The sequence below is a fragment of the Hippopotamus amphibius genome, chromosome 12 (assembly GCF_030028045.1).
Source record: "Hippopotamus amphibius kiboko isolate mHipAmp2 chromosome 12, mHipAmp2.hap2, whole genome shotgun sequence".
Taxonomy (NCBI): Eukaryota; Metazoa; Chordata; class Mammalia; order Artiodactyla; family Hippopotamidae; genus Hippopotamus; species Hippopotamus amphibius.
The window spans coordinates 30,000,205-30,026,719 of NC_080197.1; the positions used below are offsets into that span (position 1 = coordinate 30,000,205).

At 42.7% G+C, this 26,515-nt stretch overlaps 1 protein-coding gene across 1 annotated transcript in view; it reads right to left on the bottom strand.

Moving 5' to 3' along the window:
- Nucleotides 1–1,157: 1,157 nt before the first annotated feature.
- The window catches only part of LOC130833953 (signal-regulatory protein beta-1-like), a 52,178-nt gene continuing 26,820 nt past the window's right edge, over nt 1,158–26,515 (bottom strand). Inside the window, exons 7-10 of the mRNA XM_057704071.1 lie at nt 13,307–13,663; nt 7,285–7,605; nt 6,370–6,702; nt 1,158–1,258 (exon numbers count right to left, since the gene is read on the bottom strand). Coding sequence (XP_057560054.1) covers nt 1,158–1,258; nt 6,370–6,702; nt 7,285–7,605; nt 13,307–13,663 — 1,112 coding nt within the window. The remainder of the gene's footprint in view (nt 1,259–6,369; nt 6,703–7,284; nt 7,606–13,306; nt 13,664–26,515) is intronic.

A 26,515-nucleotide genomic window follows, 5' to 3' on the forward strand; every position in this document is an offset into this window, starting at 1 on the left:
CACAGAGAGATGGGTTTGACAGCTCTAATTTCAAACTAATTTCTCGGTTTAACAAGCAGGCTATTTAGACAATGAGGGAGGAGAATAATTTTTTTAAAACAAAATTGGGGAATCATTTGTACTAAAGAAGAAATAGAGAACCTCAAAGGGGGGTGGGGAGTAAGTGAATGCAGGAATCCAGAAGACACTAACTCCTTAGCATAGGGACATGTGTGTGTGGTTCATGGCCAGGTCCAAGGTGATGATGAGTGACATCCTGACGTGTTGATTTGACTTATTTCTCACATTCCAGGGGGATGTCGTGAGTCACTGTCCAGAGCTACTTCCCACTTCCCTGCCCAGGGCCACAAGTGAAGACCCAAATCAGGGGCCTCCAAGGACTAGAAGAAGCAGCTCAGGAGCAGCGGATATGTCTCCATGGAGGGGAGGGGAGGGTTTGGGAGCAGAGTTGTGGAAGCCCCCAGCTGGGTCCTTCTCCTAGGCTGGGCCCCTCAGGGAGGGAAGGAGGCAGCAGAGACTATGGTGGCACCTGGCAGGGAGGAAGGAAGGACCTGTGGGAAACATGTTCATATGTCATTATCTGCTCACCACTCAGGAATTGTTCCCTGCATGCCTCCCACATACCCAGGGGTTCTCCTCCTGGGATGCCTGCCCTGAAATGATAGGCAGCCCCTGGGATAGGACTCTCTCCTCTGTCCCCTCAGCGTCCTCCCCAGGTCCTGATGCCCCTTCCCCAGCCCTTCCACTCTGGCACACGGAGGGTCAGAGCAGGAAACTCCCTCAGAACAGCCAATCCAGGACGTCTCAACTTTACACTGAATTGTGGATTCTTTTTGCCTCAAGGAGCCCCACAGTTCAAGTGATCTAGAAACAGTCTCCACCTACTCAGGTGCTCCTCATTCAGCACTCTCTGCCCACTTCCTCCACAGAAACCTGAAAAGACAACCTTTGAAAACCCCTGATGCAGCCCACCTCCTATAGGACCTCACATTTCTCCTGGGAGTTGAGAACCTCTTAGAGGTTATTGAGGGAAGTGTGTTCCCTTCTCTTAACTCCACGTGGGCCCTGACCCTGTGGGGCCTGTTGGTTGGCCTCCCTACTGACCTGTGTCTTCTAGGACAGATCTTGTCCTGCCCTCCCTCCCACATATCTTACAGTCAGGCCCAATGCTTCCTGTGGACACAGATGACAGAGACACCGACCAGCAGCACAACCTTGGGGCCTAGGAGGAGAGCTGCCAGGAGAGGAGAAGACAGTTCTGTGCCTGGAAATCAAGAGACAGGAGACATCATTAGAGTGATCACACAGGAGCCAGTCCCACGGGCCTCCACTTACTTCATCTGAGGCCATCTGGGCCTGCAGCAATATGAGGCTTTGAGCTACATCCTGTCCTGGGCTCAAGCTAGAGGGAGAAATCAGGGTATAAAGGTCATTCATTCTCACTCACTCTATTCTGGGCCTGCCTTGTCCTGTAAAAATGCCAGAGGTAAAAATAATTCTGAGACAGGTAATAGTCAGCAAATCCTAGTGAATAATCTCTCACTAGGCTGCAATCCCATCCTCAACCAGCCACCAGGAAATTGCAGGAGAAAGAGACAAGGCAGATAAGACAGGCATCTAGAGTTATTTGTAAATACCACCACCAGTGTTACATTTCCCTAAGCTTTGAAAATATTGGAAAAGTGTCCTGCAGTGCAGTGCGCAGGGCAATAGGAAGGGCTTTCAATGTACACTTGACTTAAAAGCATAAGCACAGAATCCTCAGATCTGTGCATGTATTACCACACATGTCAAAAGGGGTGATCAGTAGTGATCAAGTTAAGCATCTTGAGATGGCACCTTATCTTGGATTTTCCAAGCAGAGCCCATGAAATCACAAAGATTCTTATAAGTAAAAGATGATGGCAGGGCAGTAGGAGAAGGAGAGTGACATTAGAAGCAGAGGTCAGAGAAATGCAGGGCCCTCTGTCAAGCAGTGTGGACACCTCTGGGAGCTGGAAAAGGCAAGGAAATGGATTCCCCTCCAGAACCTGCAGGAGGAACACAGCCCAGCCACCCATTGTAGACCTCTGACCTCTCCAACTGTATGATAATGCATGTGTCTTTTATTAAATCACTAAACATGGTAATTATTTACAATGAGTATACGAACCTAATTATGGAGGACAGATGTGAATAAATGGACAGGCACAATTTACACAGCAAAACTTCTTGTTAGAAGAGGCAGAAAGAGGGAAGAAATGCCGTTTGGCAATTAAGTGGTGAAGGGAAAAAGAAAAACGCAGGGGGAAGGGATTTAGGTTCCTGAAATACAAAGGAGAACCCAAAAATTAGAGGACTCAGAACCTTTCTCCCACTAACAAAACCAACCTACCTACTGGCACAAAAATACAAAGGAAGATCAATGGAACAGAATAGAGAACCCAGAGGTAAACCCAAGCATATATGGACACCTTATCTTTGACAAAGGAGGCAAGAATATACAATGGAAAAATGACAGCCTGTTCAATAAGCGGTGCTGGGAACATTGGACAGCTACATGTAATAGAATGAAATTAGGACACTTCCTAACACCATATGCAAAAATAAACTCAAAACGGATTAAAGACCTAAATGCAAGGCCAGACACAATAAAACTTCTAGAGGGAAACATAGGCAGAACACTTTATGACATATATCAAAGCAAGATCCTTTTTGACCCACCTGCTAGAATAACAGAAATAAAATCAACAATAAACAAATGGGACCTCATGAGACTTAAAAGATTTTGCACAGCCAAAGAAACCATAAACAAGAGAAGAAGACAACCCTCAGAATGGGAGAAAATACTTGCCAATGAAGCAACGGATAAAGGATTAATCTCCAAATATACAAACAGCTCATGCAGCTTAATACCAAAAAAGCAAATAACCCAATCCACAAATGGGCAGAACACCTAAATAGACAGTTCTCCAAAGAAGACATACAGATGGCTAACAACCACATGAAAAGGTGCTCAACATCACTAATCATCAGAGAAATGCAAGTCAAAGCCACAATGAGGTATCACCTCACACCGGTCAGAATGGCCATCATCAAAAAATCTAGAAAAAGCTAAGGTTAGAGAGGGTGTGGAGAATAGGGATCCCTCCTGCACTGTTGGTGGGAATGTAAGTTGGTACAGCCACTATGGAAAACAGTTTGCAGGTACCTTAGAAAACTAAAAATAGCTCTACCATATGACCCAGTAATCCCACTCCTGGGCATATACCCAGAGAAAACCATAATCCAAAAAGAAACATGGACCAGAATGTTCATTGCAGCACTATTTACAATAGCCAGGACACGGAAGCAAACTAAAGAACCATCAGCAGATTGATGGATAAAGATGTGGCACATATATACAATGTAATATTACTCAGCCACAAAAAGGAATGAAACTGAACTATATGTGATGAGGTGGATAGATCTAGAGTCTGTCATACTGAGTGAAGTAAGCCAGAAAGAGGAAAACAAATAGCGTATGCTAACTCATATATACGGAATCTACAAAAATGGTACTGATGGGCCCAGTTACAGGGTAAGAATAAGGATCCAGATACAGAGAATGAACTGGAGGACACAGGGTTGGGGGGTGGGGCGAAGGGGAAGCTGGGATGAAGTGAGAGAGTAGCATAGACATAGATACACTACCAACTGTAAAATAGATAGCTAGTGGGAAGTTGCTATATAACAAAGGGAGATCAACTTGATGATGGGAGATGCCTTAGAGGGCCAGGACAGGGAGAGTGGGAGGGAGTCTCAGGAGGGAGGGGATATGGGGATATAGGTATAAATACAGCTGATTCACTTTAGTGTACCTCAAAAACTGGTACAAGATTGTAAAGCAATTATATTCCAATAAAGAGCTTAAAAAAATGAAAAGAAAAGAAAACTCAAAAACACTCCTTGGGGGAAAAAAGAAAAACCAACCTACCAACCAAAAACTCTGTTAACATATTGGATTATGCCATACGTAGAGAAAAGAGGTCCACTAGATTATAAGTATGGTAAAATACCCCAGTATCATTAAAAAAAAAAGTAGTCTGATATACATCCTCACACCAGATCAACTGGACCCAGGACTGAGGTGGCTAGAGCCCTCCGACACACCAGGCAGCAGGGTCACATAGGTCGCCTTACACTTTGCTCAATGCCACAGCCTAGATGCCTCTGGAAACATTTTCAGCCATTGTACAGCAGCAGGCATGCTGGGTCAGGCACCCTGCAGCGCCCAGACATAACAGCCATGGCCTGAGCCCCAGCAGGAGATGGAAGATTACAAAGTATTTCTGAGCCTCTCCAGACAAGATGGCATGAAATCTTCTCTCCCACTTACAATGTTCAGCACAACGTGAACCCTAGAAATAACACAAAGGACAAACATAGCAGGACTCTGAGGTGGAAGAGAAGGCAGACTAGCTAGAGACCTGAGTACTGGAGAAAGAACGCAGCAGTCAGGCACCCAGGTCCACTCTCCTAATTGCCCAAGCGCAGGAGACCCAAGTGTGGCACTAGAAAAAAGAAAAAGCCTAAATCAATAATCGAAGTTCCTGCCCCAAGAATTGAGAAAAGGAGGAGCAAAATAAACCCAAAGCAAGCAGAGGGAAGGAAATAATAAAGGAGAAAAATCCGTGAAATTATAAACAGAAAGAGTAGAGAAAAAAACTGAAACAGAAAGAGTGGGTTCTTTTAAAAGACCACTAAATTTGAAAATTTTCTAGTACAACTGACAAAGAAAAAAGGAGGAATGACATATTTCCAGTATCAGAAATGAAACAGAGGACATCATTACAGACCCTGCAGACATCAAAAGGATAATAAGGGAATGGTATGAACAACTGTACAGGCAGAAATTTGACAACTTAGAGACAATGGAAAAAATATCTCAAATATCACAACCTATCACAGCTCATACAATATGAAATGAATAATCTGAGTAGTCTTAAACAATTCAAATTCTTTTTCAAAAAAAAAAAAAAAGATTCTCAAGGCTCGGGTGGTGTCATGGAAAAATTTTGCCAGGAACTTAACAGATGAATTAAAAACAATTTTGGTGCACAAAAACAACAATAAAAGATATTTTGGAAATTTTGAATTTATACTCCATTTTAAATGATATTAGGGAATTATTATTGATTATATTAGTATGCACGGGTATTCCTTTTACAGAAAATCTATGGCCTTAACCATATGACCACACAATTGTGGACTCCATTGACAACTGGTTGTCCATGGGGGGCTAAGTTAAAATGCACACAATGTTGCAACTTCTCTACCCTTCTTGTTTAAGGGAAGTTGTTTGTTCTCCATGTCCTCTCTTTAGCTTCCAGGAGGCAGGGACACAGACACTCAGTGACCCAGCGTTGACCCAGCAGATGAGGATAGCATGTTGGAAGGAACGTGGGACTTTGAAAGGTCTTTTGGAGTAAAGATTCCTGGAAACCTGACTCAACCCTCTCTTGATGTGACATGAGAACCTGCAAGACATGTTGTATTTATAGAAAGGAAGACTGTTCGTGGGACATGCCCTTGGCACAATGCCCAGCTGAGGGGGACCCTGTCTCGAAGTAGCATGTATCTGTTGTACAGGCTGGTGGTTCCTGTCCTCAGGGCCTCAGATTCACCTTGATTAGTATAGCCCAATCACCTGGACTAAAGGAAACAAATCTTCAACAGCATCCCCCACCCACTGCTTCCTGAGTCCCTTCTGTAAACTCCAAATCCTCTGGCTGGTTGAAGCAGGAAGGGAGATCACGGCTGAACTGAGATCTGCATTGCGTCAATGTGCAGTGAGCTGTTGTGAGCATTGCTGGTCCACTGTCCCAAATCAGAGGATAAAGGAGCCCTGTGCACTGACCACTCATGGTCCTCTGGGTGCCTGGTCCAGACTCAAACTTCATGTCCTCAGGGCTCCCTTTCCAGAATTTCACAGAGAAGTAGGTGCCGAAGTCTACTGGGGTGAGGTTACTTACATGGATGGAAAAGTCCAGGCTGGAGAGAGACTAGGCAGAGCCTAGAAAGAACAAGGAGGTGGGAGGTGGGCGGTCAGGGAAGGATGGACATAATCACTGTTAGTTAAGAAAGCAAGAAGCAGGACACTGTGAACAGGATGATCCCCCTCCTTCCCTACTTTCCTTCATGGATATTTATGTGAGATCGATAAAGAATATACCAGACTCTTACCACGAGTCATTCTTGGCGGTGTGGAATTTGCAAAAGGAAACTCACTTTAAAGTTCTATTTTAAATCTATTGGCTTCTAGATTGTTCTATAATAAGCATGAATTACTACCTTTAATATTAAAAAAAAAAAAAAAAAGAGCTGTGTGAGTTGGAGTGGAGGCCTCACCAGGGGGTTTATTGGTGGTGCCCTGTTCCTTCTGGGGAGCAGAGTGGTCCAGGGTATAGTTTTTGGTGACCACCGGCTGCCCGTCATGCTCCACCTGGCAGGTGAGCAGCACGGCCTCCCTGTGGGCAGATGAGGTCACCAGGAGCCAGCTCGTCCGGTTAAAGGTCCCGTCCTTGTTCTCTATGAGGGTCGAGGCTGTTTCTGTTTGGGACACTTTTCCGTTCTCGGTCCAAGTCAGCAGTAGGCGCTGAGGGTAGAACTTGTTCACGTGGCAGGAGATGTTCACTTGGTTCCCCGCTGTGGGGTGTTGGGTAACCTCCAAGGTGGGTGGAACTGAAACAGCACAGGCAGAAGATCTGACCTTATGGAACAGACAGCTCACAGGGGAGGGGCTGGATAACAGCTCCCAGCACAGCAAGGGAGTCACCCAGGACAGAGCCAGGCAGGCAGCAGGTGCTCAGACACGGAGGGTCTACTGCATATGAGTGAAATCACTAAGCGCACTGCAAAGCACACAGTAGGTGCTCAAAACCTCTTAGCTCCTATTTAGGGTTAAAATGTTTGCAATCAGCAAGATCAGCCCCTGGCATGCAGTGGGAACATAACATCTGTATCAAAATAAATGAAATCAGCACGCACATAAGGGCCTGGCTGGTAGTAGGTGCTCAGTAATTGGAGATGCTCTTGGTAAAGTAAAGGAAATAATGCTTAGCACAGTGCTTGGCACATGTCCACCTGGAAGCTGGCATTCAATCCGTAGTGAGTAACCAGCTCATCTAGGAGGCTGGCCATTGGGCCGCACTGTCAGGAAGCAGATTCCAGGCAATTCAAAGCCTGGAGCAAAAAGCAGGGGGGAAGAGCAGGCTGGGGCCTTGGGGGCAGGTGTGGGCTTGGGCTGGTGTGAGGGGCACCTACCTCGAATGGTCTCAGACAGCTTGGCAGTCCCACGGAGAGGAGGGCCCCCCTGCAGGGTGACGTGGGCCACCTCGCAGATGACCTGGGAGTGGACATCCCCCGGGGCCAGCAGCACCCTGGTTGTGCTGGAGATGCTGTAGGAAACGCTGTCTCCCTCTGGGTCCACGTTGGTCTGGGAGGCGGAGAGCTCATTGCCATTTTTGAACCATTTCAGGGAGATGTTTCTGGGGGAGAAGCCGTGGGATGTGCAGGTGAAGCTCACTGTCTGCTCAGGTGAGGCCCTCACGGCAGGGCCTGATACCACGGGAGGAGAAGGCTTGGCTACAAAAGGAACGTTTATAAACAAGGAACATGATTGTGCTGACCGTCACTAAGGAAAAGCTTGTGACAATGTTAAGAGCTTGCAGATATATTATTTGTAAATTCTTCAAATATTTCTGGGATTGCAATGTCTTCATTCTCATCATAGGGGGAAACACAGAGGTTCCCAGAGGTGAGTCTGAGTCAGGGGTAGGGTCCACATGAAATTCCAGGCCTGAGGTCAAAATCCACCTTTGTTCCTCTGCCAGGTGATTTTCCAGCCAATCCGGGCACAGGAACAGTGGTACTGATTGGATGAACTCTCCTATTAACTATTCCTGGCTGGGCTCCCCTAGGAATCTTAACTGACTTAAGAAAACCACTTACAAAAGTACATGCACGGGAAGCAGGGTCATAGTGGGATCACCATGGAAGCTGAACCAGGCTGGCCATACAACGGGAGGTGTGGCTGTGGCACCTCCCAGCTCCTCATCCATGAAAGGGAAAAGCAGGCATTATGCTGCCCAGGGCTGCAACGAGGGTTAAATCAGGCAGTGGAAGCATTCTTACTGTGAGTAAAACACAAGATGATTCACAAACCCAAAGGAACACAGATCTCTCTTTAACCCAGAATGCATATCCAGAGGTCTCCCTTCAGGTATTTATGAATTTACTTCATCAGTTTCATTCTTTCCATGAATATTCCAGTAGGACTAAGATATCAATCCCTCAAGTTCAAAGAAAGGGGGTGAATGGATGTTTTTCTGAGTTTGTGTTCTTCTCTTGGTTCAGTTTTGGGTTGAAAAGAAAGATCACTGAGTGGTGAGAGACCAGTGGTGGTTGATTTCTTAATTGCTGTTAATCCGTAGAGACACAGACCCAGGCCTACAAAGCACCCAGAAGCACACAAATCAGCAAATCAAATGTGAGGGCAGTTTCTCCCTGTAGGAGGGTCCTGTCCTATCTCCAAATTGTTCATTGTTATCCAACAACTCCTGTAAAAGGAGGCAGGCAGCAAATATTACAAACATTTGCATTTGTAAATATTTAACCTGCTTCCTAAAACTCCTCAAACATTGGAGGACACAGTAAAGAGTTACCTTAATATTTCAAGGCATAGAAACAGCAGCATCCTGGACACCCCTAAAGGGACAAGGTGCTGTGATCAGTTACTACTTGTCCAGAGTTTCTTCCCAGCCTAAAGATCGCCTCATTTCTCCATCACCCTCAGCTCTTTAATCCCCCCACCAGCCCTGAGAGGCAGGCTTGAGAGTGGCCCCATTTATGGGATGTGGCTCAGGGAGGACGCAGCTGGCCAAGGACACCCAGTGAGTAAAGGTCAGAGCCCGTCTCACTGCACACAGGACTGATTGATTTTAGCATCACTGTTTGTTATCCTTGAGCCTCACTGTCTCTTTCTGGACACAATGCATACAAGCACCACTTGGTAAGATGAATGAGGGTGTATGTAAAGCCCAGAGCCTGCATGTAGTAGGTGCTTAATCAATGACAGCCATGATTGTTATCATAAGATCTGGCCATTCTACTTCTGAAATTACCTATTTATTTTTTAGACAGTAAGAAAGCAAAACAAAAGCACAATAGAAACACCAAAAAGAGTCTCAAATCCTGCTCCGTGCAGCTGCCATGCAAACATCTACATGTAAAAACAGTACAAACACCAAATTATGAATCTGTTTCCATTTTTAAAAATAATCCCCTCAGGAAACAAGTTTGGGGAATTGGCTTTCAAAACACACAGGACATCACAGGCATTTCTCTGCAGATCAGCTCTTCCAGGAGCTGGAAGCATTTTGAAAGGAGGAAGGACAAATGTTGTCAGTGTCACTGTGGCTGTTGAGGCAGGAGGGCTCTGGGCTGGGCAGGAAGTGTTTGCAGAGATACCAGCACCTCTTTAGACTCAGGTGAGTTCAAAGATGGGAAGGTTTCCCCAGCAATGAATCCTGGGTCTGCTCAGGGTGTTCTGAGTGGGCAGGAAGCCCTGCTCAGCCCAGGTGAGCTCTGTTGGAGGTGGGTTGTGTCCCCGCCAATTGACTAGGCCTGACTTTCTTGGGCCTCCTAAGAGCTGTCACCTTCACAGGCTATTCTGAAGCACCCACACCTGGGAGAGCTGTTCTTCCAACCCAGGCTCTATAGGGGACCCACCTTGGCCAGGGAAAACCACAGCTTTCCCTCTGTGACCTCAGAGAACACGTAGCTCAGGGCTCCTCTGCCCTGGCTGGGCACCAGCACCCTCTGCAGGAGTTAAAACTTCATCTGACCAATTGAATCCGAATTTCTAGGGTAGAGCCAGGGTCTGGGGAGCTTTTGGAGGTTCCCCAGATGGTTTCAAAGAGCAGGCAAGGTTGGTAGGCACGCAGCCCCACCCCAACCCCAGTTAGACTTAGTCCGGGAGGGAAAGTGACCCGTCCAAGGTCCTCTGAGAAGAGCTCACGTGGGTGGAACATGTACCACGTGCCAGGCTCTGCTCTAAGCTCATGACATGCATCCCTCACTCAGTCCCTGCAGCGGCTCTCTGAGGGCGCTGCTGTCATTGCTGCACGCGGACACCGAACCCCAATGTGGGGAGGGACTCGTCAGAGGTCCCAGAGCCAGGACAGTGCAGAGCTGGCATGGGGGCTCTGGCAGGGGGGCTCGGCCCAGGCTCTCAACCACTGTGCGCTGTGCTCTCAACCACTGAGTAACACCCTAACCCACCATATGCAGGGCTTTCTAGATCCTCTCCAGTCAGCACAGACCCCTGAAAGGTAGTGTGATTACCACCATTTCACAGATGGGGAAACTGAGGACAGAGGGAACTGAGACTTGCTCAGGGCCACAGAGCCTGGGAGGCCAGCAGCATCCCCCACTGAGGGGCTGTCCTGTCACCAGGTCATTGTACCCTCAGGACACCCTGCAAAGATTGGTGTGATTATCCACTTTCTACAGGTGAGGAAATGGGGCCCAACACAGGGCACTGGGTCACAGCCTTGAAATAACACCGCGATTTAAGGTTCTATACTCTGTGCACCTAGGCAGAGCACCTCAAATCCTTCCAATTCTCCTCAAAGGAGACCATGATTATCGCCACTTTACAGATGAGAAAACTGAGGCTCAGAGAATTGAAGGGGCTGAGTCCTCACCCTCCCCTCATTGTGTCCCAGAAGTATTTCTTGTCATCTCCAAGCTTTCATGTCCATCAGCAGAGCAAGCACCCCACCTTCACAAGCCTCTACACTGACCTCCACCCTCCCCTTTTGCCTCTGAGATTTCGACTTCAAGCAACTACAGGGAGGAGTAGCATCCAAGTGCCCAGGCCTGGGGATGCTGTAGCCACAGGGCTCCTGATATGTGAGTCTAGAATAAGAACTCTTGCTCACATGGGGCCTCCAGCACCCTCTAGGGAACACCTCCCCCTCCTCATCCTCAGTCTGCAGAGCCAGGAATGGGGGAGCACCTGCTGCGGGGATTGCAGTGGCCCCTCTCCGCTCTGTCCACACTACCCTTCCCAGAGCTGCCCCCACAGTGAAGGGTCCACATCACAACAAGGGGGAGAAACACTCCTGATGCTTTTACGTGTGCTGAGTCCTGTCTCTTCGCAACATTCAGCACATCAGGAGACACTGCAGTATCTGATCTGTTGCAAAGCGAGACTTGCCTCCTTCATGGGACTTTTTGAAATGCTTTTTGCTAAAGAAAAGAACAATATAAAATTTTAAGAGGACAGGGCTGGAGTTTTCCCCACACTTTGACAAGCACCGTAGGGTGTGCAGAGAGCAGGGCTGTGAGTCATTGTACTTGGGGTTCAATCTTGGCTCCCCTACTGGCTCACAAATCAGGTCTCCTCTCTGAGCCTCAGTGTCCTCATCTGAAAAAGACAACAGATGATCCCCTCCCTCAGAGCCCTGGTTATAAGGAGTGAACGCCATGAGGAAGATTCAGCATCTACAGGCTGCTGCTCCCTGGCCCCTCCCCTCCCTCCTTTCTCCTCCAGGGATTCATCAGGGCAGGCGGCCTGGGGAAGAGGGTGAGCAGCCTCCAGGGAGGCAGCAGGTCTGAGTGGCGGTGGAGCCACCTACGACCCGTGATTGGCGGGGCAAGGGACCCACCATCTGGGAAGTTTAGTAATAGCTGCAACATCAAGATAAGTCCACCTTCACTGCTGATGCCTGGAGTTTGGGGAACTTCATTTGCCACCATGACTAGGAGGGAAAGTAGGCAATATGATCACACAAATAAAATACACATACTCTCTGATCTAGCAATGCCACTTGCAGTGGATATTTCCTCCGAGAGGAGAGTGACATGTGGAAAGGTTCTCCACTGCAGCGCTGTTTGAAGATTAGGAAAAACTGAGTATTGGTTAACAGGAGACTGTAAAATGAACGATTTTGTCTCCATAGGCTGAATGTGAAGTAGCTGTTGAATCACTGGGCAGCTCTAGCTGCTGATGCAGAGTGAGGGATTTGGGATCACATGGCTGAAAGTAGGGAGAGGTTTCCAGTCACCTCAGGACTCAGGGTCTGAATGCAAGGAGCAGTCTGAACCTTTGGGAAAGCAATGAAAATTGTCTGCTCAATGGTTATTTCAAGGATTTTTATTTTGGAACTTCTATGTGCCAGGCTCTTCCATGAAACCAGTTCCAATGCTGGTGCAAGAAGGCGCTTTGCCTGGAATCAGACTTGGTTCTGGACGAATCTCCTCACTCACTGACCATGGGACTGTGCCCTGGGCCCCTGTCACCTCTTGGCCTCAGGCCCCCATTTGTACATGGAGGGTTTGGGAGGATAGTGTCTACAGGTCCTTCCGGTGCTGACAGCCCAGGTTTCAGGAGTTAGAAAGAGGATCCACGGTCTTTATGAGAAAACTCTAAATGAACCTTTGCTACCTCAGTGGGGCTGCCCCTAAGTCACCCACATGGGGAACCTCTTCCCTGGGAGGGACACTCTGAGATGACACAGCTCTGCTTGGAGCCTTCAGTGACTGTGAGTCAGTCCCTGAATCACAGGAGGGTTTTCTCAACAGATGCCCAGGAGACACCAAACCTCCAGGCATCTCCTTCAAGCAGAGCCAGCAGAGTAAATGCTGAAACCTATGCCTCTGGGAAATTCTTCTCAGGGTGATGGTTCTGAAGAGGAAATAAAGAAACTCATTCTTCCCTCCCTGCCTGGATGGATTTCTCCTCTTGGGAAGGGATGAGGACATAAGCTTCAGAAGAGGAGAGCCCTGGTCTGCTTTGTTCACTGCTGCTTCCACAGCATGCAGAGCAGGGCCTGGGACACAGTAGGTGCTCAATACATGCTGAATAGAGAGAAGACTCAGCCACACTGAGGGGAGCACTCTCTGGAAGCAGGAGATGAGGTCTGGCCTGTGACAGGGCAAGGCACTCAGACTTTCAGCTCCCCCATCCCTGGAGTCAAAGGGCTGGATGGGATTGAAAAGACAAGGGATAAGGAGCCGGGCAAACTGCTTTCTAGACTTTTCCCCCCTTTTAACAGCCATGGGCCCTTCAGCAAATAGCATGACCCCCACAGGCCTCAACTTCCCTGATCTGTAGAAGGGAGTGACATCAGATCATGTCCAGATCATAATATAAGCACCCAATGCTGCCCCTGAAGTTTTTTTTTGTTTTGTTTTGTTTTTTTTTCTCAAAGAGTGGAGGGCATTGTTGTTCCCTTGTTGTGAGAGACCAGGGGACAAAGGACACCCAGGACATACTCACCACTCACAGTGAGATGAGTGCCTGGTCCGGACTTAACCTCCGTGTCGTTAGGGTCTCCTTTCTTGAACTTCACACAGTAGTAAACACCAGTGTCTGCTGGGGTGATGTTACTGATGCGGATGGAAAAGTCCGTGTTGTTTCTCCTTGTAGTATCTGAAACAGTTGCTGCTCGGGGGAAGAGGCCTCCTTGTTGACTGTAGATTAACTCCCGTCCTGGCCCAGTTCCCCTGAACCACGCGACGGGCCCCACGGGGAGCAGGGAGGTAATGGTGCAGCGCAGCGTGGCCGTCTCTCCTGCTGCAACTGACACTGACCTCTCAGGCTGAATCACTTGCAGCTCGTCCTCACCTGCCACTCCTGGAGGGAAAGACAATGCAGTTATTCATTCATCCTTATGTGATCCTGTAGGTTTTCTCAAGTGTTTATCAACAATGACCTTCACTGACTGAGTGCCCTTGAGCCAGCCTTGAACTCAGCCCATTGCTTGTCCATTGCATGTAACCTGAACAATGAGCCTGTAGCATTAGACACTGATACAACCTCTAATATAAGAGAGGAACTGAGGCTCAGAGAGCTTAATGATGTGGCAAAGAATGGGTTTGAGTACTTGGCCCTCTCTGGAAGTCTCATATTTCACCAAATACTTCTGACTCTTCACTTTGTGGCCTCACAAACTGTTGCACTTCTGGCCTGTGCATTAGGTGGGACCACATGCATTTTTTAGACACTGAGTTGTGAGGAGAACTGATGGATGAATTTGTAGGTTATTCATGTAACTGCAAGAACCTTTATGGACCAACGTCCCTCTTCCCCAGAGATCCAGATACTCATGATGGGGTGGGCTCCAGCAACATGGATACATGAGTGACAGCGACGTGCAGAGCTCCCAACACACAATGAGCATTGAGTTTAAGAAGAAAGTAAAACATTGTTTCAAGTCCCTGGGATTTTTCCAATGACATAGTCATGTTATATTAGTTACCTAAGGCTGCTGTAATAAATTATCAAACATTTCTTGGCTTAAAATGACAGTTTTATTATCTTATAAATCTGGATGTCAAAGGACCAAAAATGGTGTCCCTGGACGAAAATGAAGGAGTCAGTTGGGCTTCAGTTCTTCTGGAGGCTCTGATCATTGCTCCTCCAAATTCTTGAGACTGTCTATCCTCATGTTCTCATGGTTTCCATCTTCCTGTCTTGCTTCCATTGTCAGTTGTCCTCTAACTTTGGCTTTCCTGCCTCCTTATTATAAGCTTATATGAGGCCCACACTGATTATCTAGGATATTCTCCCCATAGCAAGAGTCTTAATCACTTTTAAAAAATCTCTCTTGTCATGTATAGTAAAATATTCACAAGTATTAGACATGGATCTTTTTAGGGGGGTATTTTCTGTTTTTTTAATTTGTTTCCTTGATTTATAACTGTTTATTTTGAAGTATTATTGATTTACAATGTTGTATTAATTTCTGCTCTACAAAAATTGACTCAGTTATACACATAACATACATTCTTTTTTTTAAACATTCTTTTAAGTTCTTTTCCATTATGATTTACCACAGGATACTGAATATAGTTCTCTGCACTTTACAGTAGGACGTTGTTGTTTATCTTTTCCGTGTATAATACATTACATTTCTCCTACTTTCTCCCCCTCGGCAACCGCAAGTCTGTTCTCTATGCCCACGACTCTGTTTCTGTTTCATAGACAGGTTCACTTGTGTCATCTTTTTTTTTTTTTTTGGCCACATGGTGCCTCTTGTAGGATCCCAGTTCTCTGATCAGGGTCACACCTGGGCCCCTGCACTGGAAGCATGGAGTCGTAATCACTGGACCACCAAGCAATTCCCTGTGTCCTCTTTTCGATTCCACATATAAGTGACTTCATATGGTATTGATCTTTCTTTCTGACTTACTTCACTAAGTATGATAATCTCTAGTTGTATCATGTTGCTGCAAATGGCATTATTTTGTTTTTTTTTTATGGCTGAGTATTATTCCATTGTATATATATACCACCTATTCTTTTCTTTTTTTTCCAGTATTTTTTAAAGCAGTTTTGGGTTCACAGCAAAACTGAGAGCACAGTGCAGAGATTTCCCATACAGCCCTTCCACCATACATTCATAGTTTCTTTCATTGTCAACCTCCCCCGACAGGGTAGTGCATTTGTTACAATTGATGAGCCCACATTTACACACCACCATAATCACCCAAAGTCCGTAGTCCACATTAGGATTCACTCTTGGTGTTGTATACTCTATGGGTTTAGAGAAATGTATAATGACATGTATCCATCATTGTATTATCACACAGTGTATTTTCACTGCCATAAAAATCCTCACTGCTCCACCTGTTCATCCATCCCCTTGACAACCACTCATCTTTTTTAAGATCTCCACAGTTTTGCCTTTTGCAGAGTGTCTAGTTGGAACCATACAGTATGTTACCTTTTCCAATTGGCTTCTTTCACTTAATAATATGCATCTAAGGTTCCTCCATGTTTTTCATGGCTTAATAGGTCATTTCTTTCTAGCACTGAGTAATATTCCATTGGGTAGATTTACCGCAACTTATTTATCCATTCATCTATGACATCTTGGTTGCTTCCAAGATATGGCAATTATGAATAAAGCTGCTATGAACATGGTGGTGCAGGTTTTCCTGTGGACATAAGTTTTCAACTCATTTAGTTAAATATCAAGAAGTGTGATTGCTGGATTGCATGGTTACTGTATATTTAGTTTTGTAAGAAACTGACAAACTCTATTCCAAAGTGGCTGTGCCTTTTTGCCTCCCGCCAGCAGTGAATGTAATTTCCTGTTACTCCATATACTTGGCAGCATGTGGTGTTGTCAGTGTTCTGGATTATGGCCATTCTAATAGGTGAATAGTGGTATCTCATGTTTGTTTTAATTTGCTGATGATAAATGATGTGGAGAATTTTTTCATGTGCATATTTGCCATCCGTATTTTTTCTTTGATGGGGTGTCTATTCAGGCCTTGGCCCATTTATTAATCAGGTATTTTTTCATCACTGAGTTTTAAGAGTTCTTTGGAAATTTTGTTTTTGTCTTTTTTTTTTTAACTTTATTTTTAACTATGTTGGGTCTTCGTTGCTGACCACGGGCTTTCTCTAGTTGCGGTGAGCGGAGGCTACTTATTGCAGTGCATGGACTTCTCATTGACATGGCTTCTCTTCTTGCAGAGCATGTGCTCTTGGCATGCAGCTTCAGTAGTCGCAGCATGTGGGCCTAGTAGTTGTGGCACACGGGCCCTAGATCTGGTGGGATCAGTAGTTGTGGTTCACGGGCTCTAGAGTGCAGGCTCAGTAGTTACGGCAAGTGGGAATCGTTGCTCTGTGGCATGTGGGGTCTTCCCAGCCCAGGGATCAAATCCATGTCCCCTGCATTGTCAGGCAGATTCTTAATCACTGAGCCACCAGGGAAGCCCTCTTTGTATATTTTGGATAGCAGTCTTTATAAGATGTGTCTTTTGCAAATATTTTCTCCTAGTCTGTGGCTTATCCTCTCGTTTTCTTGATATTATCTTTTGCAGAGCAGACATTTTTAATCTAAAAAGTAGAGCTTGTCAATTATTTCTGTCACCCCCTCGATAACCTTGTGCTTTGGTATTTTACCTAAAAATTCATCACCAAACCCAAGGTCACCTAGATTTTTTCCTGTGTTGTCTTCTGGGAGTTTTATATTTTTGCATTTTACATTTAGGTATATAATCCATTTAGAGTTAATTTTTGTGAAATGTGTAAGGTCTATGTCTAGACTCTTGTTTTTTTTCTGCATGTGAATGTGCAATTGTTCCAGTACCAATTTTTGAAAGCACTGTCTTTCCTCCATTGTATTGCCTTAGCTCCTTTTTCAAAGATCAGTTGACTTTTCTATGTAGGTCTATGTCTGTGCTCTCTATTCTGTTCCATTTTTCTGTTTTTCATCTATTTTTCTTTTACTTTGCTAATACCACACTGTCTTGATTACTGTTGCTTTCTAATAGTTCTTGAAGTCAGGTAGTATCAGTTTTCCAACTTTGTTTTTCTTCAATATCATGTTGGCTACTCTGTGTCTTTCACATCACTTTAGAATCAAGTTTTTGACATCTGCAAAATAACATGCTAGGATTTTGATTGAAAGTACACTGAATATATAGATTCAGTAGGTAAGGACTGACACCTTGACAATATTGAGTCTTCTTATTCCTAAACATGGAATATCTCTCTATTTATTTACATTTTCGTGGATTTCATTCATCAGAGTTTTACAGTTTTCCTCATATAGGTCTCATACATGTATTAGATTTATACGTAAGTACTTCATTTGGGGGATGCTAATGTAAGTTGTATTGTGTTTTTGATTTCAAATTTCAATTGTTTACTGCTGGCATACAAGAAAGTGCTTGACTTTTGTGTATTAACCTTGTTTTCTGCAATCTCGCTATAATTCCTTCTTAATTCCAGGAGGGTTTTTTTGTGAATTCTTACAGCTTTTCTGTGTAGATGGTTATGTCATCTGCAAACAAACACAATTTTATTTCTTCCTTCTCAATCAGTAAACCTTTATAAAATTTTTCTTGTCTTATTGAATTATCTAGGACTTTCAGTAAAATGTTGAAAAAGTGTTGAGAGTGAAATTTTTGCCTTTTTCCTGATCTTAATAGGAGAAACTCTAGTTTCTCATCATTAAGATGATGTTTGCTATAGGTTTTTTGTATATATTTATTATCCATTTGAGGATGTTTCCCATTATTCTCAGTTTACTGAGAGTTTTTAATCACGACTAATGGATATTAGATTTTGTCATATGGGTTTTCAGCATCTCATATAATGATGTAATGTTGCTTTTTTAACTTGATGTGATGATTTACATTAATTGATTTTTTTAAGCTCTTTATTGGAATATAATTTCTTTACACTCTTGTACCAGCTTTTGAGGTACACCAAAGTCAGTCAGCTGTATTTATACATATATCCCCATATCCCCTCCCTCTTGCCACTCCCTCCCACCCTCCCTGTCCTGGCCCTTTAAGGCATCACCCATCATTGAGTTGATCTCCCTTTGTTATACAGCAACTTCCCACTAGCTATCTATTTTAGAGTTGGTAGTGTATATATGTCTATGCTACTCTCTCACTTCGTCCCTGCTTCCCCTTCGCCCCCCGACTCCCTAACCCTGTGTACTTCAGTCCATTCTCTGCATCTGCATCCTTATTCTTGCCCTGTCACTAGGTTCATCAGTACCTTTTTATTTATTTTTTACTTTTTTATTTTTTGGTTCCAGAAATATGTGTTAGAATACAGTATTTGTTTTAGTCTTTCTGGATTACTTCACTGTGTGTCACAGACTCTAGGTCTATCCACCTCATTACATATAGCTCCATTTCATTCCTTTTATGGCTGAGTCATATTCCATTGTATATATGTGCCACATCTTCTTTATCCATTCATCTGTTGATGGGCATTTAGGTTGTGTCCATGTCCTGGCTATTGTAAATAGTGCTGCAATGAACATTATGGTACAAGTTTCTTTTTGAATTATGGTTTTCTCTGGGTATATGCCCAGGAATGGGATGACTGGATCCTATGGTAGTTCTATTTGTAGTTTTTTAAGGAACTTCCAAACTGTTTTCCATAGTGGCTATACCAACTTACATTCCCACCAACAGTGCAAGAGAGTTCCCTTTTCTCCACACCCTCTCCAACATTTATTGTTTCTAGATGTTTTGATGATGGCCATTCTGATCGGTGTGAGGTGATACCTCATTGTGGCTTTGACTTGCATTTCTCTGATGATGAGTGAGGTAGAGCATCTTTTCATGTGTTTGTTGCCCTTCTGTATGTCTTCTTTGGAGAAATGTCTATTTAGGTCTTCTGCCCATTTGTGGATTGGGTTATTTGCATTTTTGGTATTAAGCTGCATGAGCTGTTTGCATATTTGGAGATTAATCCTTTATCCGTTGCTTCGTTGGCAAGTATTTTCTCCAATTCTGAGGGTTGTCTTCTTGCCTTCTTTACAGTTTCTTTTGCTGTGCAGAAGCTTTTAAGTCTCATTAGGTCCCATTTGTTGATTCTTGATTTTATTTCCATTATTCTCACCTATTTTTTATGCATTCATCTGTCGATGGACTTTTATTTCCATGTCTTAGCTACTGCAAAACTGCTGCTATGAATAGGGGGGAATGGATCTTTTTGGATAAGAGTTTTGCTGGATATATGCCCAGGAATCAGATTGCTGTATCATACGGCAAGGTTTCTGAGGAAACTCCATGCTGTTTTCCATAGTGGCTTTACCAACTTATATTCCCAACAAGAGTGTAGGAGAGTTCCCTGTTCTACACATCCTTTCCAGCATTTGTTGTCTGTTAGAGCTTTTAAGGAAGGCCATTGTGACCAGAGTGAGGTGAGGTGAGGTGAGTGAGGTGGTATCTCATTTTAGTTTTGATTTGCATTTTTCTAATAATTAGCGAGCATCTTTTCATATACCTGTTGGCGATTGTATTTCTTCTTGGTAGACATGTCTGCTTAGGACTTTTGCCCATTTTTCTATTGGGTTGTTGGTTTTGTTGTTTTTGTTATTAAGTTGTATGAGCTGTTTGCATATTTTGGAAATTAAGCCCTTATTGCTCACATGATTTGCAAATATTTTCTCCCATTCTGTATATCGTCTTTTTGTATTTTTTTGGTTTCTTTTGCTCTGCAAAAGCTTATAAGCTTGGTTAGGTCCCATTTGTTTATTTTTGTTTTTGTTTCTATTGCCTTGGGAGACTGCCCTAAGAAAACATTGCTACAGTTAATGTCTGAGAATATTTTGCTTATGATCTCTTCTAGGAGTTTTATGGTGCAATGTCTCTAAGTTGTTAAGCTATTTTGAGTCTATTTTTCTGTATGGTGAAAGGGTGTGCTCTAACTTCGTTAATTTACGTGTGATGGTCCAACTTTCCCAACACCACTTGCTGAAGAGACCATCTTTTTCCCATTGCATATTCTTGCCTCCTTCGTCAAAGATTCACATGTGGTGTATCACATAGATTGATTTGTGTATGTTGAATCCTCCTGTTGAACTTGGGATGAATCCCTCTTGGTTGTGGTGCATGATTTTTTTACGTGTTATTGAATTCAATATGCTAATATTTTGTGGAAAATTTTTGCATCTATATTCATCAAAGATATTGGCTGGTAATTTTCTTTTTTGGTGGTGTCCTTGTCTGGTTTTAGTATCAAGGTGATGGTGATCTCATAGAATGTCTTTGGGAGTGTTCCCTCCTCTTGAATTTTTTGGAAGAGTTTGAGAAGGATCAGTATACATTCCTCTTTGTATGCTTGGTAGAATTTGCCTGTGAAGCCATCTGGTCCTAGACTTTTGTCTGTAGGGAGTTTTAAATTACAAATTCTATTTCACCTCTAGTGATTGGTCTATTCAAATAGTTATTATCTATTTCTTCTTGGTTCAGATTTGGTGGGCTGCATGTTTCTAGAAACTTGCCCATTTCTTCTAGGTTATGGAATGTGTTGGCATATAATTGTTCATAGTATTGCCTTATGGATTTTTGTCTTTCTGTGGCAATTGTTGTTAAGTTTTATTTTTATATTTGTGGCATTTGTTGTTATATTTGTTTTTCATTTCTTATTTTGTTTATTTGGGTTCTCTCTTTTCTTCTTGGTGAGCCTGGACAGAGGTTTGTCAATCTTGTTTACTCTGTCAAAGAACCAGCTCTTTGTTTTATTGATTTTTTTGTTATATTTTTTAATCTCTATTTTATGTCCTCTCTGATCTTTAATATTTCCTTCCTTCTGCTGACTTTAAATGTCTTTTTCTACACCTTCTAAGTTGTAAGTTAGGGTGTTTACCTGAGATTTTTCTTATTTTTTTAATGATGGCATGTATTACTGTGAACCTACCTCTAAGGACTTCTTTTGCTACCTCCCATAGATCTTGTATGCTACTGTTTTCATTGTCATTTGTCTCAATGCATTTTTTTTTAATTTCCTCTTTGATTTCATCTTTGCCCCATTGGTTTTTTAGTAGCATGTTGTTTGGTCTCCGTGTAATTCTTTTTCTCATTTCTTTTTCTGTGTTTGATTTCTTAATTCTTGCCTTTGTCATCAGAAAAGATGCTTGAGATAATTTCTATACTCTGAAATTTGTTGGTGCTTCCTTTGGGCTCCAATATGTGGTCAGTTGTAGAGAACGTTCCATGTGCACTTCAAAAGAATGTGTATTCTGCTTTTTTTTTTTTTCTTTTGGATGTAATATCCTGAAAATGTCAATTGGGTTTAACTGTTCTTTTGTATCATTTAGATTCTCTGTTGCCTTATTGATTGTCTGTCTAGATCTCTCCACTGATGTGAGTGGGGTGGTAAAGTCTCCTACAATTATTGGATTTCCACCAATTTCTCCCCTAATGGCTGTTAGTATTGGTTTTATGTATCTGGGTCCACCTATATTAGGTGCATATATGTTGGCTAGTGTACAACCCTCTTCTTGAATTGATTCTTTTATTATTATATAGAGTCAGTCTTTATGTCCTTTGTTTTAAAATCCATTTTCTCTGATATGAGGACTGCAGCCCCTGCTTTCTTGTCATTTCTGTTTGCATGAAGCATCTTTTTCCACCCCTAACTTTCTGTCCATATGTGTCCTTTGCCCTAAAGTGGGTCCCTTGTAGGCAATGTATTGTAGGCTTCTGTTTTTTTATCCACTTTGCCACTCTGTGTCATTTTATTAGAGCATTCATTCTATTGATATCTAAGGTAATTATTGATAGATATATATTTATTGCCATTTTAAGCCTTGTTTTCCCATTGATTTTGTATTTCTTCGTTGCCCTTTTCTTTTCCTTTTTGTCTTTCCTTTTGTGAATTGATGCTTTCCTTTCCTAGTATACTTATGTTCTCTTCTTTTTGCTTTTTGTGAATCTATTTTGTGTTTTTGATTTGTGGCTACCCTGTTGTTCAAGCATGTGAATCCCTCCTATGTCTACTTGCCTTAGACGGGTGGTCATATAGAAACATAGTCCAGAAAATTAAAAAATGTACATTCTCTAACCCTCCTCCTCCACACTTGATGATTTTGATGTCCTCTTTTACATCTTCATGTTCATCATTTTGCTGTTCATTATGGTTATCATCACTTTCATGGAAATTTTTTGATTTTTTTTAATCTGTGTGCTACATTATTTAGCTGATTTGCTTTCCAGGTGTGATTTGCTCGTTCCTATATATTCTTATTTCTTTTCTATTTAGAGAAAACCTTTCACTATTTGCTTTAGGATAGGTTTGGTATTGCTGTATTCTTTTAGTTTTCCCTTGTCTAAGAAATTCTTTCTCTCTCCTGCTATGCCAAATGATAATCTTGCTGAGTAGAATATCCTGGATTGCAGATTTTTCCCTTTCAGGACTTTGAATGTCTCTTGTCACTGCCTTCTGGCCTGCAACATTTCTGTAGAGAGATCAGCTGATAGTGTTATGGGGGTTCCCTTGTAATTAACACCTTTTTTATTCCTCTTGCTGCCTTTAGAATCCTCTCTTTATCTTTAAATTTGCAATTTATTTTAGAATATGTCTTGATGTAGGTCTCTTTGGGTTTACCTTATTTGGGGCCCTCTGTGTTTCCTGTACCTGAGTCTCTGTTTCCTTCTTTACTTTTGGGAAGTCTTCAGCCCTAATTCCTTCAAATACATTTTCGATCCCCTTTTCTCTTTCTTCGCCTTCTGGAATCCCTGTTGTGCATAGATTAATGCCTGCTTTATATTATCCCATGGGTTGCTTATATTGGCTTCATTTTTTGTGTTCATTTGAGTTTCTGTCTGCTGTCTTGATTGGGTGATTTCCATTTTTCTGTCTTCCAGATCACTTATTCATTCATCTGCATTATCCATTCTGTTATTCATTGCCTTTAGTTCAGTTTTTCTCTCTGCAGAAGGGATTTCTAATTTTTCTTGGTTCCTTTTCATAGTTTCTAGTTCCTTTTTATAGTATTCTGCATTTCTGCTGATACTCTTTCTTAATTCCTTCAGTATTTTCATTATCTGCTTTGAAATTGGAGTCTATTAGATTAAAGAGGTCTGTATCATTGTTTGCTTTTTCAGGGGCAGTCCTTTATCTTTTACCTGGGAGTGGTTCCTCTGTTTCCTCATTGTACTTATATTTCTCTTATTCTGTGAGTTGAGGAGAACCAATTATCTACTGTGGCCCTGCAGTGCTATTTATACATGAGGGTGTCCCTGTGTAGCTTGTGTGGTTTTAATATTTGGTGCAAGGGCTGCTTTTAGAATGCATGCCTGTCAACTCTTTCCTCAGCACTTGCCAACCTTATTCCCTTGATGGGGGTGTGCAGATCTGGTGTCTGGTGCCTAGTCCTGGGGTTCTTGGTGGCCACGGTAGCTCATGTGTACCCCCGGAGCCTGCAATGGGAGTGGAGGTGGCATGCGACCACTTCTGGAGTCTTTGAGGGCAGTAGCAATGGTCATGACCACCGCTCCTAAAGCCCAAAGGCTGGAGGTAGGTAGCTCACACCGCTCCTTGTGACTGCTCCTAAAGTGGGGAGGGGTGAGGCTAGGGATTCCCAGCCAATTCTGAAGAAAGTGGGTGGAGGCTCTGTGACTGGTGATAGCTCCTGAAGCTCATGTAGGTGGTGTCCTGCAGCCTGAGAGTGCATGCAGGGAAAAAGGCTACAATGGAGGGTCCCACCCCCTCCACTCACGCACCCTGCAAACAATGGTGCATGACCTCTAAGGCAGCCCAGGCTTCCTCCACTTATATGCACAAGTGAGCCTGCACGAGACTCCAGATTTTCAGGCTGTTTCCCCACAGCCCAACCCCAGTCCTTTCCCAGGATTTGATCTCTGAATACTGAGCTTCAAACCCAGCCCCCACCTGTACAAGCAGACAAACATTTCAGGCTGGGTAATCCAAGCAGTTGCACTGACAATCTGTGCAGGTCTCTCTCTGTTTTAGCTACTGCAACCTGGTTGCTGTGTTCTCCTCTGAGGCTACAAAGCTCCCCATCTATCCTGACTGATCTCCCCACCAGTGAGGGGACTTCCCAGAGCAATGGAACTTTTCCTCTTTCACAGCTGCCTCCCAGAGACACAGGTCCCATCAGACTCCTTTCTCACTTTCCTTTTTTTTTTTTTTCTTTTTTCTTTTGTCCTACCTGGTTGCATGGAGATTTCCTTGCTTTTTCAGAATTCTGAGGTCTTCATTAAGTAGATATTAAGTAGATATTCTATGAGAATCATTCCACACGTAGATGTATTCTTGATATATTTGTGGGAGGAGATGAGCTACACATCCTACTACACCACAATCTTGATTGCTCCTCCAATGTCGTGGGCTAGATTCTGTCTACCACAACACATCTGCCCTGATAGTTACAGAAGTCAGTTGCCATATCAAAAAAACTCTGTATGTTTCATTGCAACACAGGATGAATAAGAAAACAACTTATTGGAATCTGAAGAAGGGCTATTCAAGCAGCCCATTGGTCAAACATTACATAAAATTAAACTAGATCAATGACAAAAGAGAAATAAAATATTCACAGGTACATAGAAACCAAACAACATTCTCTTTAAAAATCAACACGTCAAAGAAGAAATCATTAGGGGAATTACAGAATGCCTGGAGACAAATGAAAACATAAACATATAATACCAATATGTTTGAGATACACAAAAGAAGCCCTAAAGGGAAATTTGTGGCTAGTCATGCAGACATTTAAGAAAAAGATCACAAATCAGTAACTTTATACCATAAGAAACTAGAGAAAGAAGAGCAAAGTAAACCCCAAACTGAAAACTAGCGGAAAAAAAAAAAAAGAAAAAAGAAAAATATCAAGATTAGTGAAGAGAAAAGTAAAATCTGAATGGAAAAACAAAAGAGAAAATCAAGAAAACCAAGAGTGGTTCTTCAAAAAGATTAACACAATTCACAAAACTTTAGCTAGATTGACAAAGAAAAAAAAGAGAGCGAGAGAAAACCCAAAAAATTAAAGTCAGAAATAAGAACATACTGATAATTTTATCAAAATACAAGGAATTATAAAAGAACACTACAAACCTTTAAACACCAAAAAAGTGGATAACCTAGGTAAAATGGAAAAATTCCTGAAATACACCACACCAAGGCTGAATTTTGAAGAAACAGAAAATCATAGTAGACATAGAATTAGCAATGAGATTCAATCAATAATCAATAACCTCATAACAAAGAAAGGTCAAGTAGCACGTGTCTTCCCTGGTGAATTCTTCTAAACCTTTAAAGAGGACTAACGTTATTCCTCCTCAAACTTTTCCAAAAAATTGAAGAGGAAGGAAGACTTCTTAACTTTTTCAGAGTCCTATTAAAACTCATTCTCAGCATTATTCTGATATAAAAGTGAGACCAAGGCATAACAAGAAAACACAGACCAATATCTTTTATAAATTTTGATGCAGCAATCATCAACAAAATGTTATCAAGTCTAATTCAATAGAATACCTAAAGAACTATGCACCATGAACAACTAGGATTTATTGTAAAAATGGTTCAACATATGAAAATCAAACAATGCATTTTAACATTTTAATAGAATAAAGAGTAAAAAACAGATCATCTCAACTGACGCGCACCAAACATTTAACAAAAGTCAACATTTTCCATAATAAAACCAGCCAATAAACTAGGAATAGATGGAAAATTGTCCCCAAAAAGAAGTCACATATGAAAAACCCACACTGAACAGCCTACTTGATGGTGAAATTCTGAAAGCTTTTCCCTAAGATCAGGAACAGGACAAGGATGTCCATTTTTGCCACTTGTAGTCAACATAATACCGGAAGTTCCAACAAAAGCAGTCAGCCAGGAAAAATACAGAAAATAATTCAGATCGGAAAGGAAAATGTAAAACTATCTTTTTTGTACATGACATGATTTTTATGAAGCAATTCCAAAAATTCCAACATTAAGAAGTGTTAGAGCTAATAAATAAATACAGCAAATTTTTGAAATATAAGCTCAACACACAAAAATCAGTTGCTTTTCTATACAGTAGTGAGAAACAATCTAAAAAGGAAGTGAAGCTAGCAATTTCATTTTTAATAGCTACAAAAACTATGAAATACTTAGGAGTAAGTTTCTCCATGGAAATGAAAGCCTTGTGCATCAAAAAAGTACAAAACATTGCTGAAAGAAATTAAACAAGGCATAAATAAGTGAAAA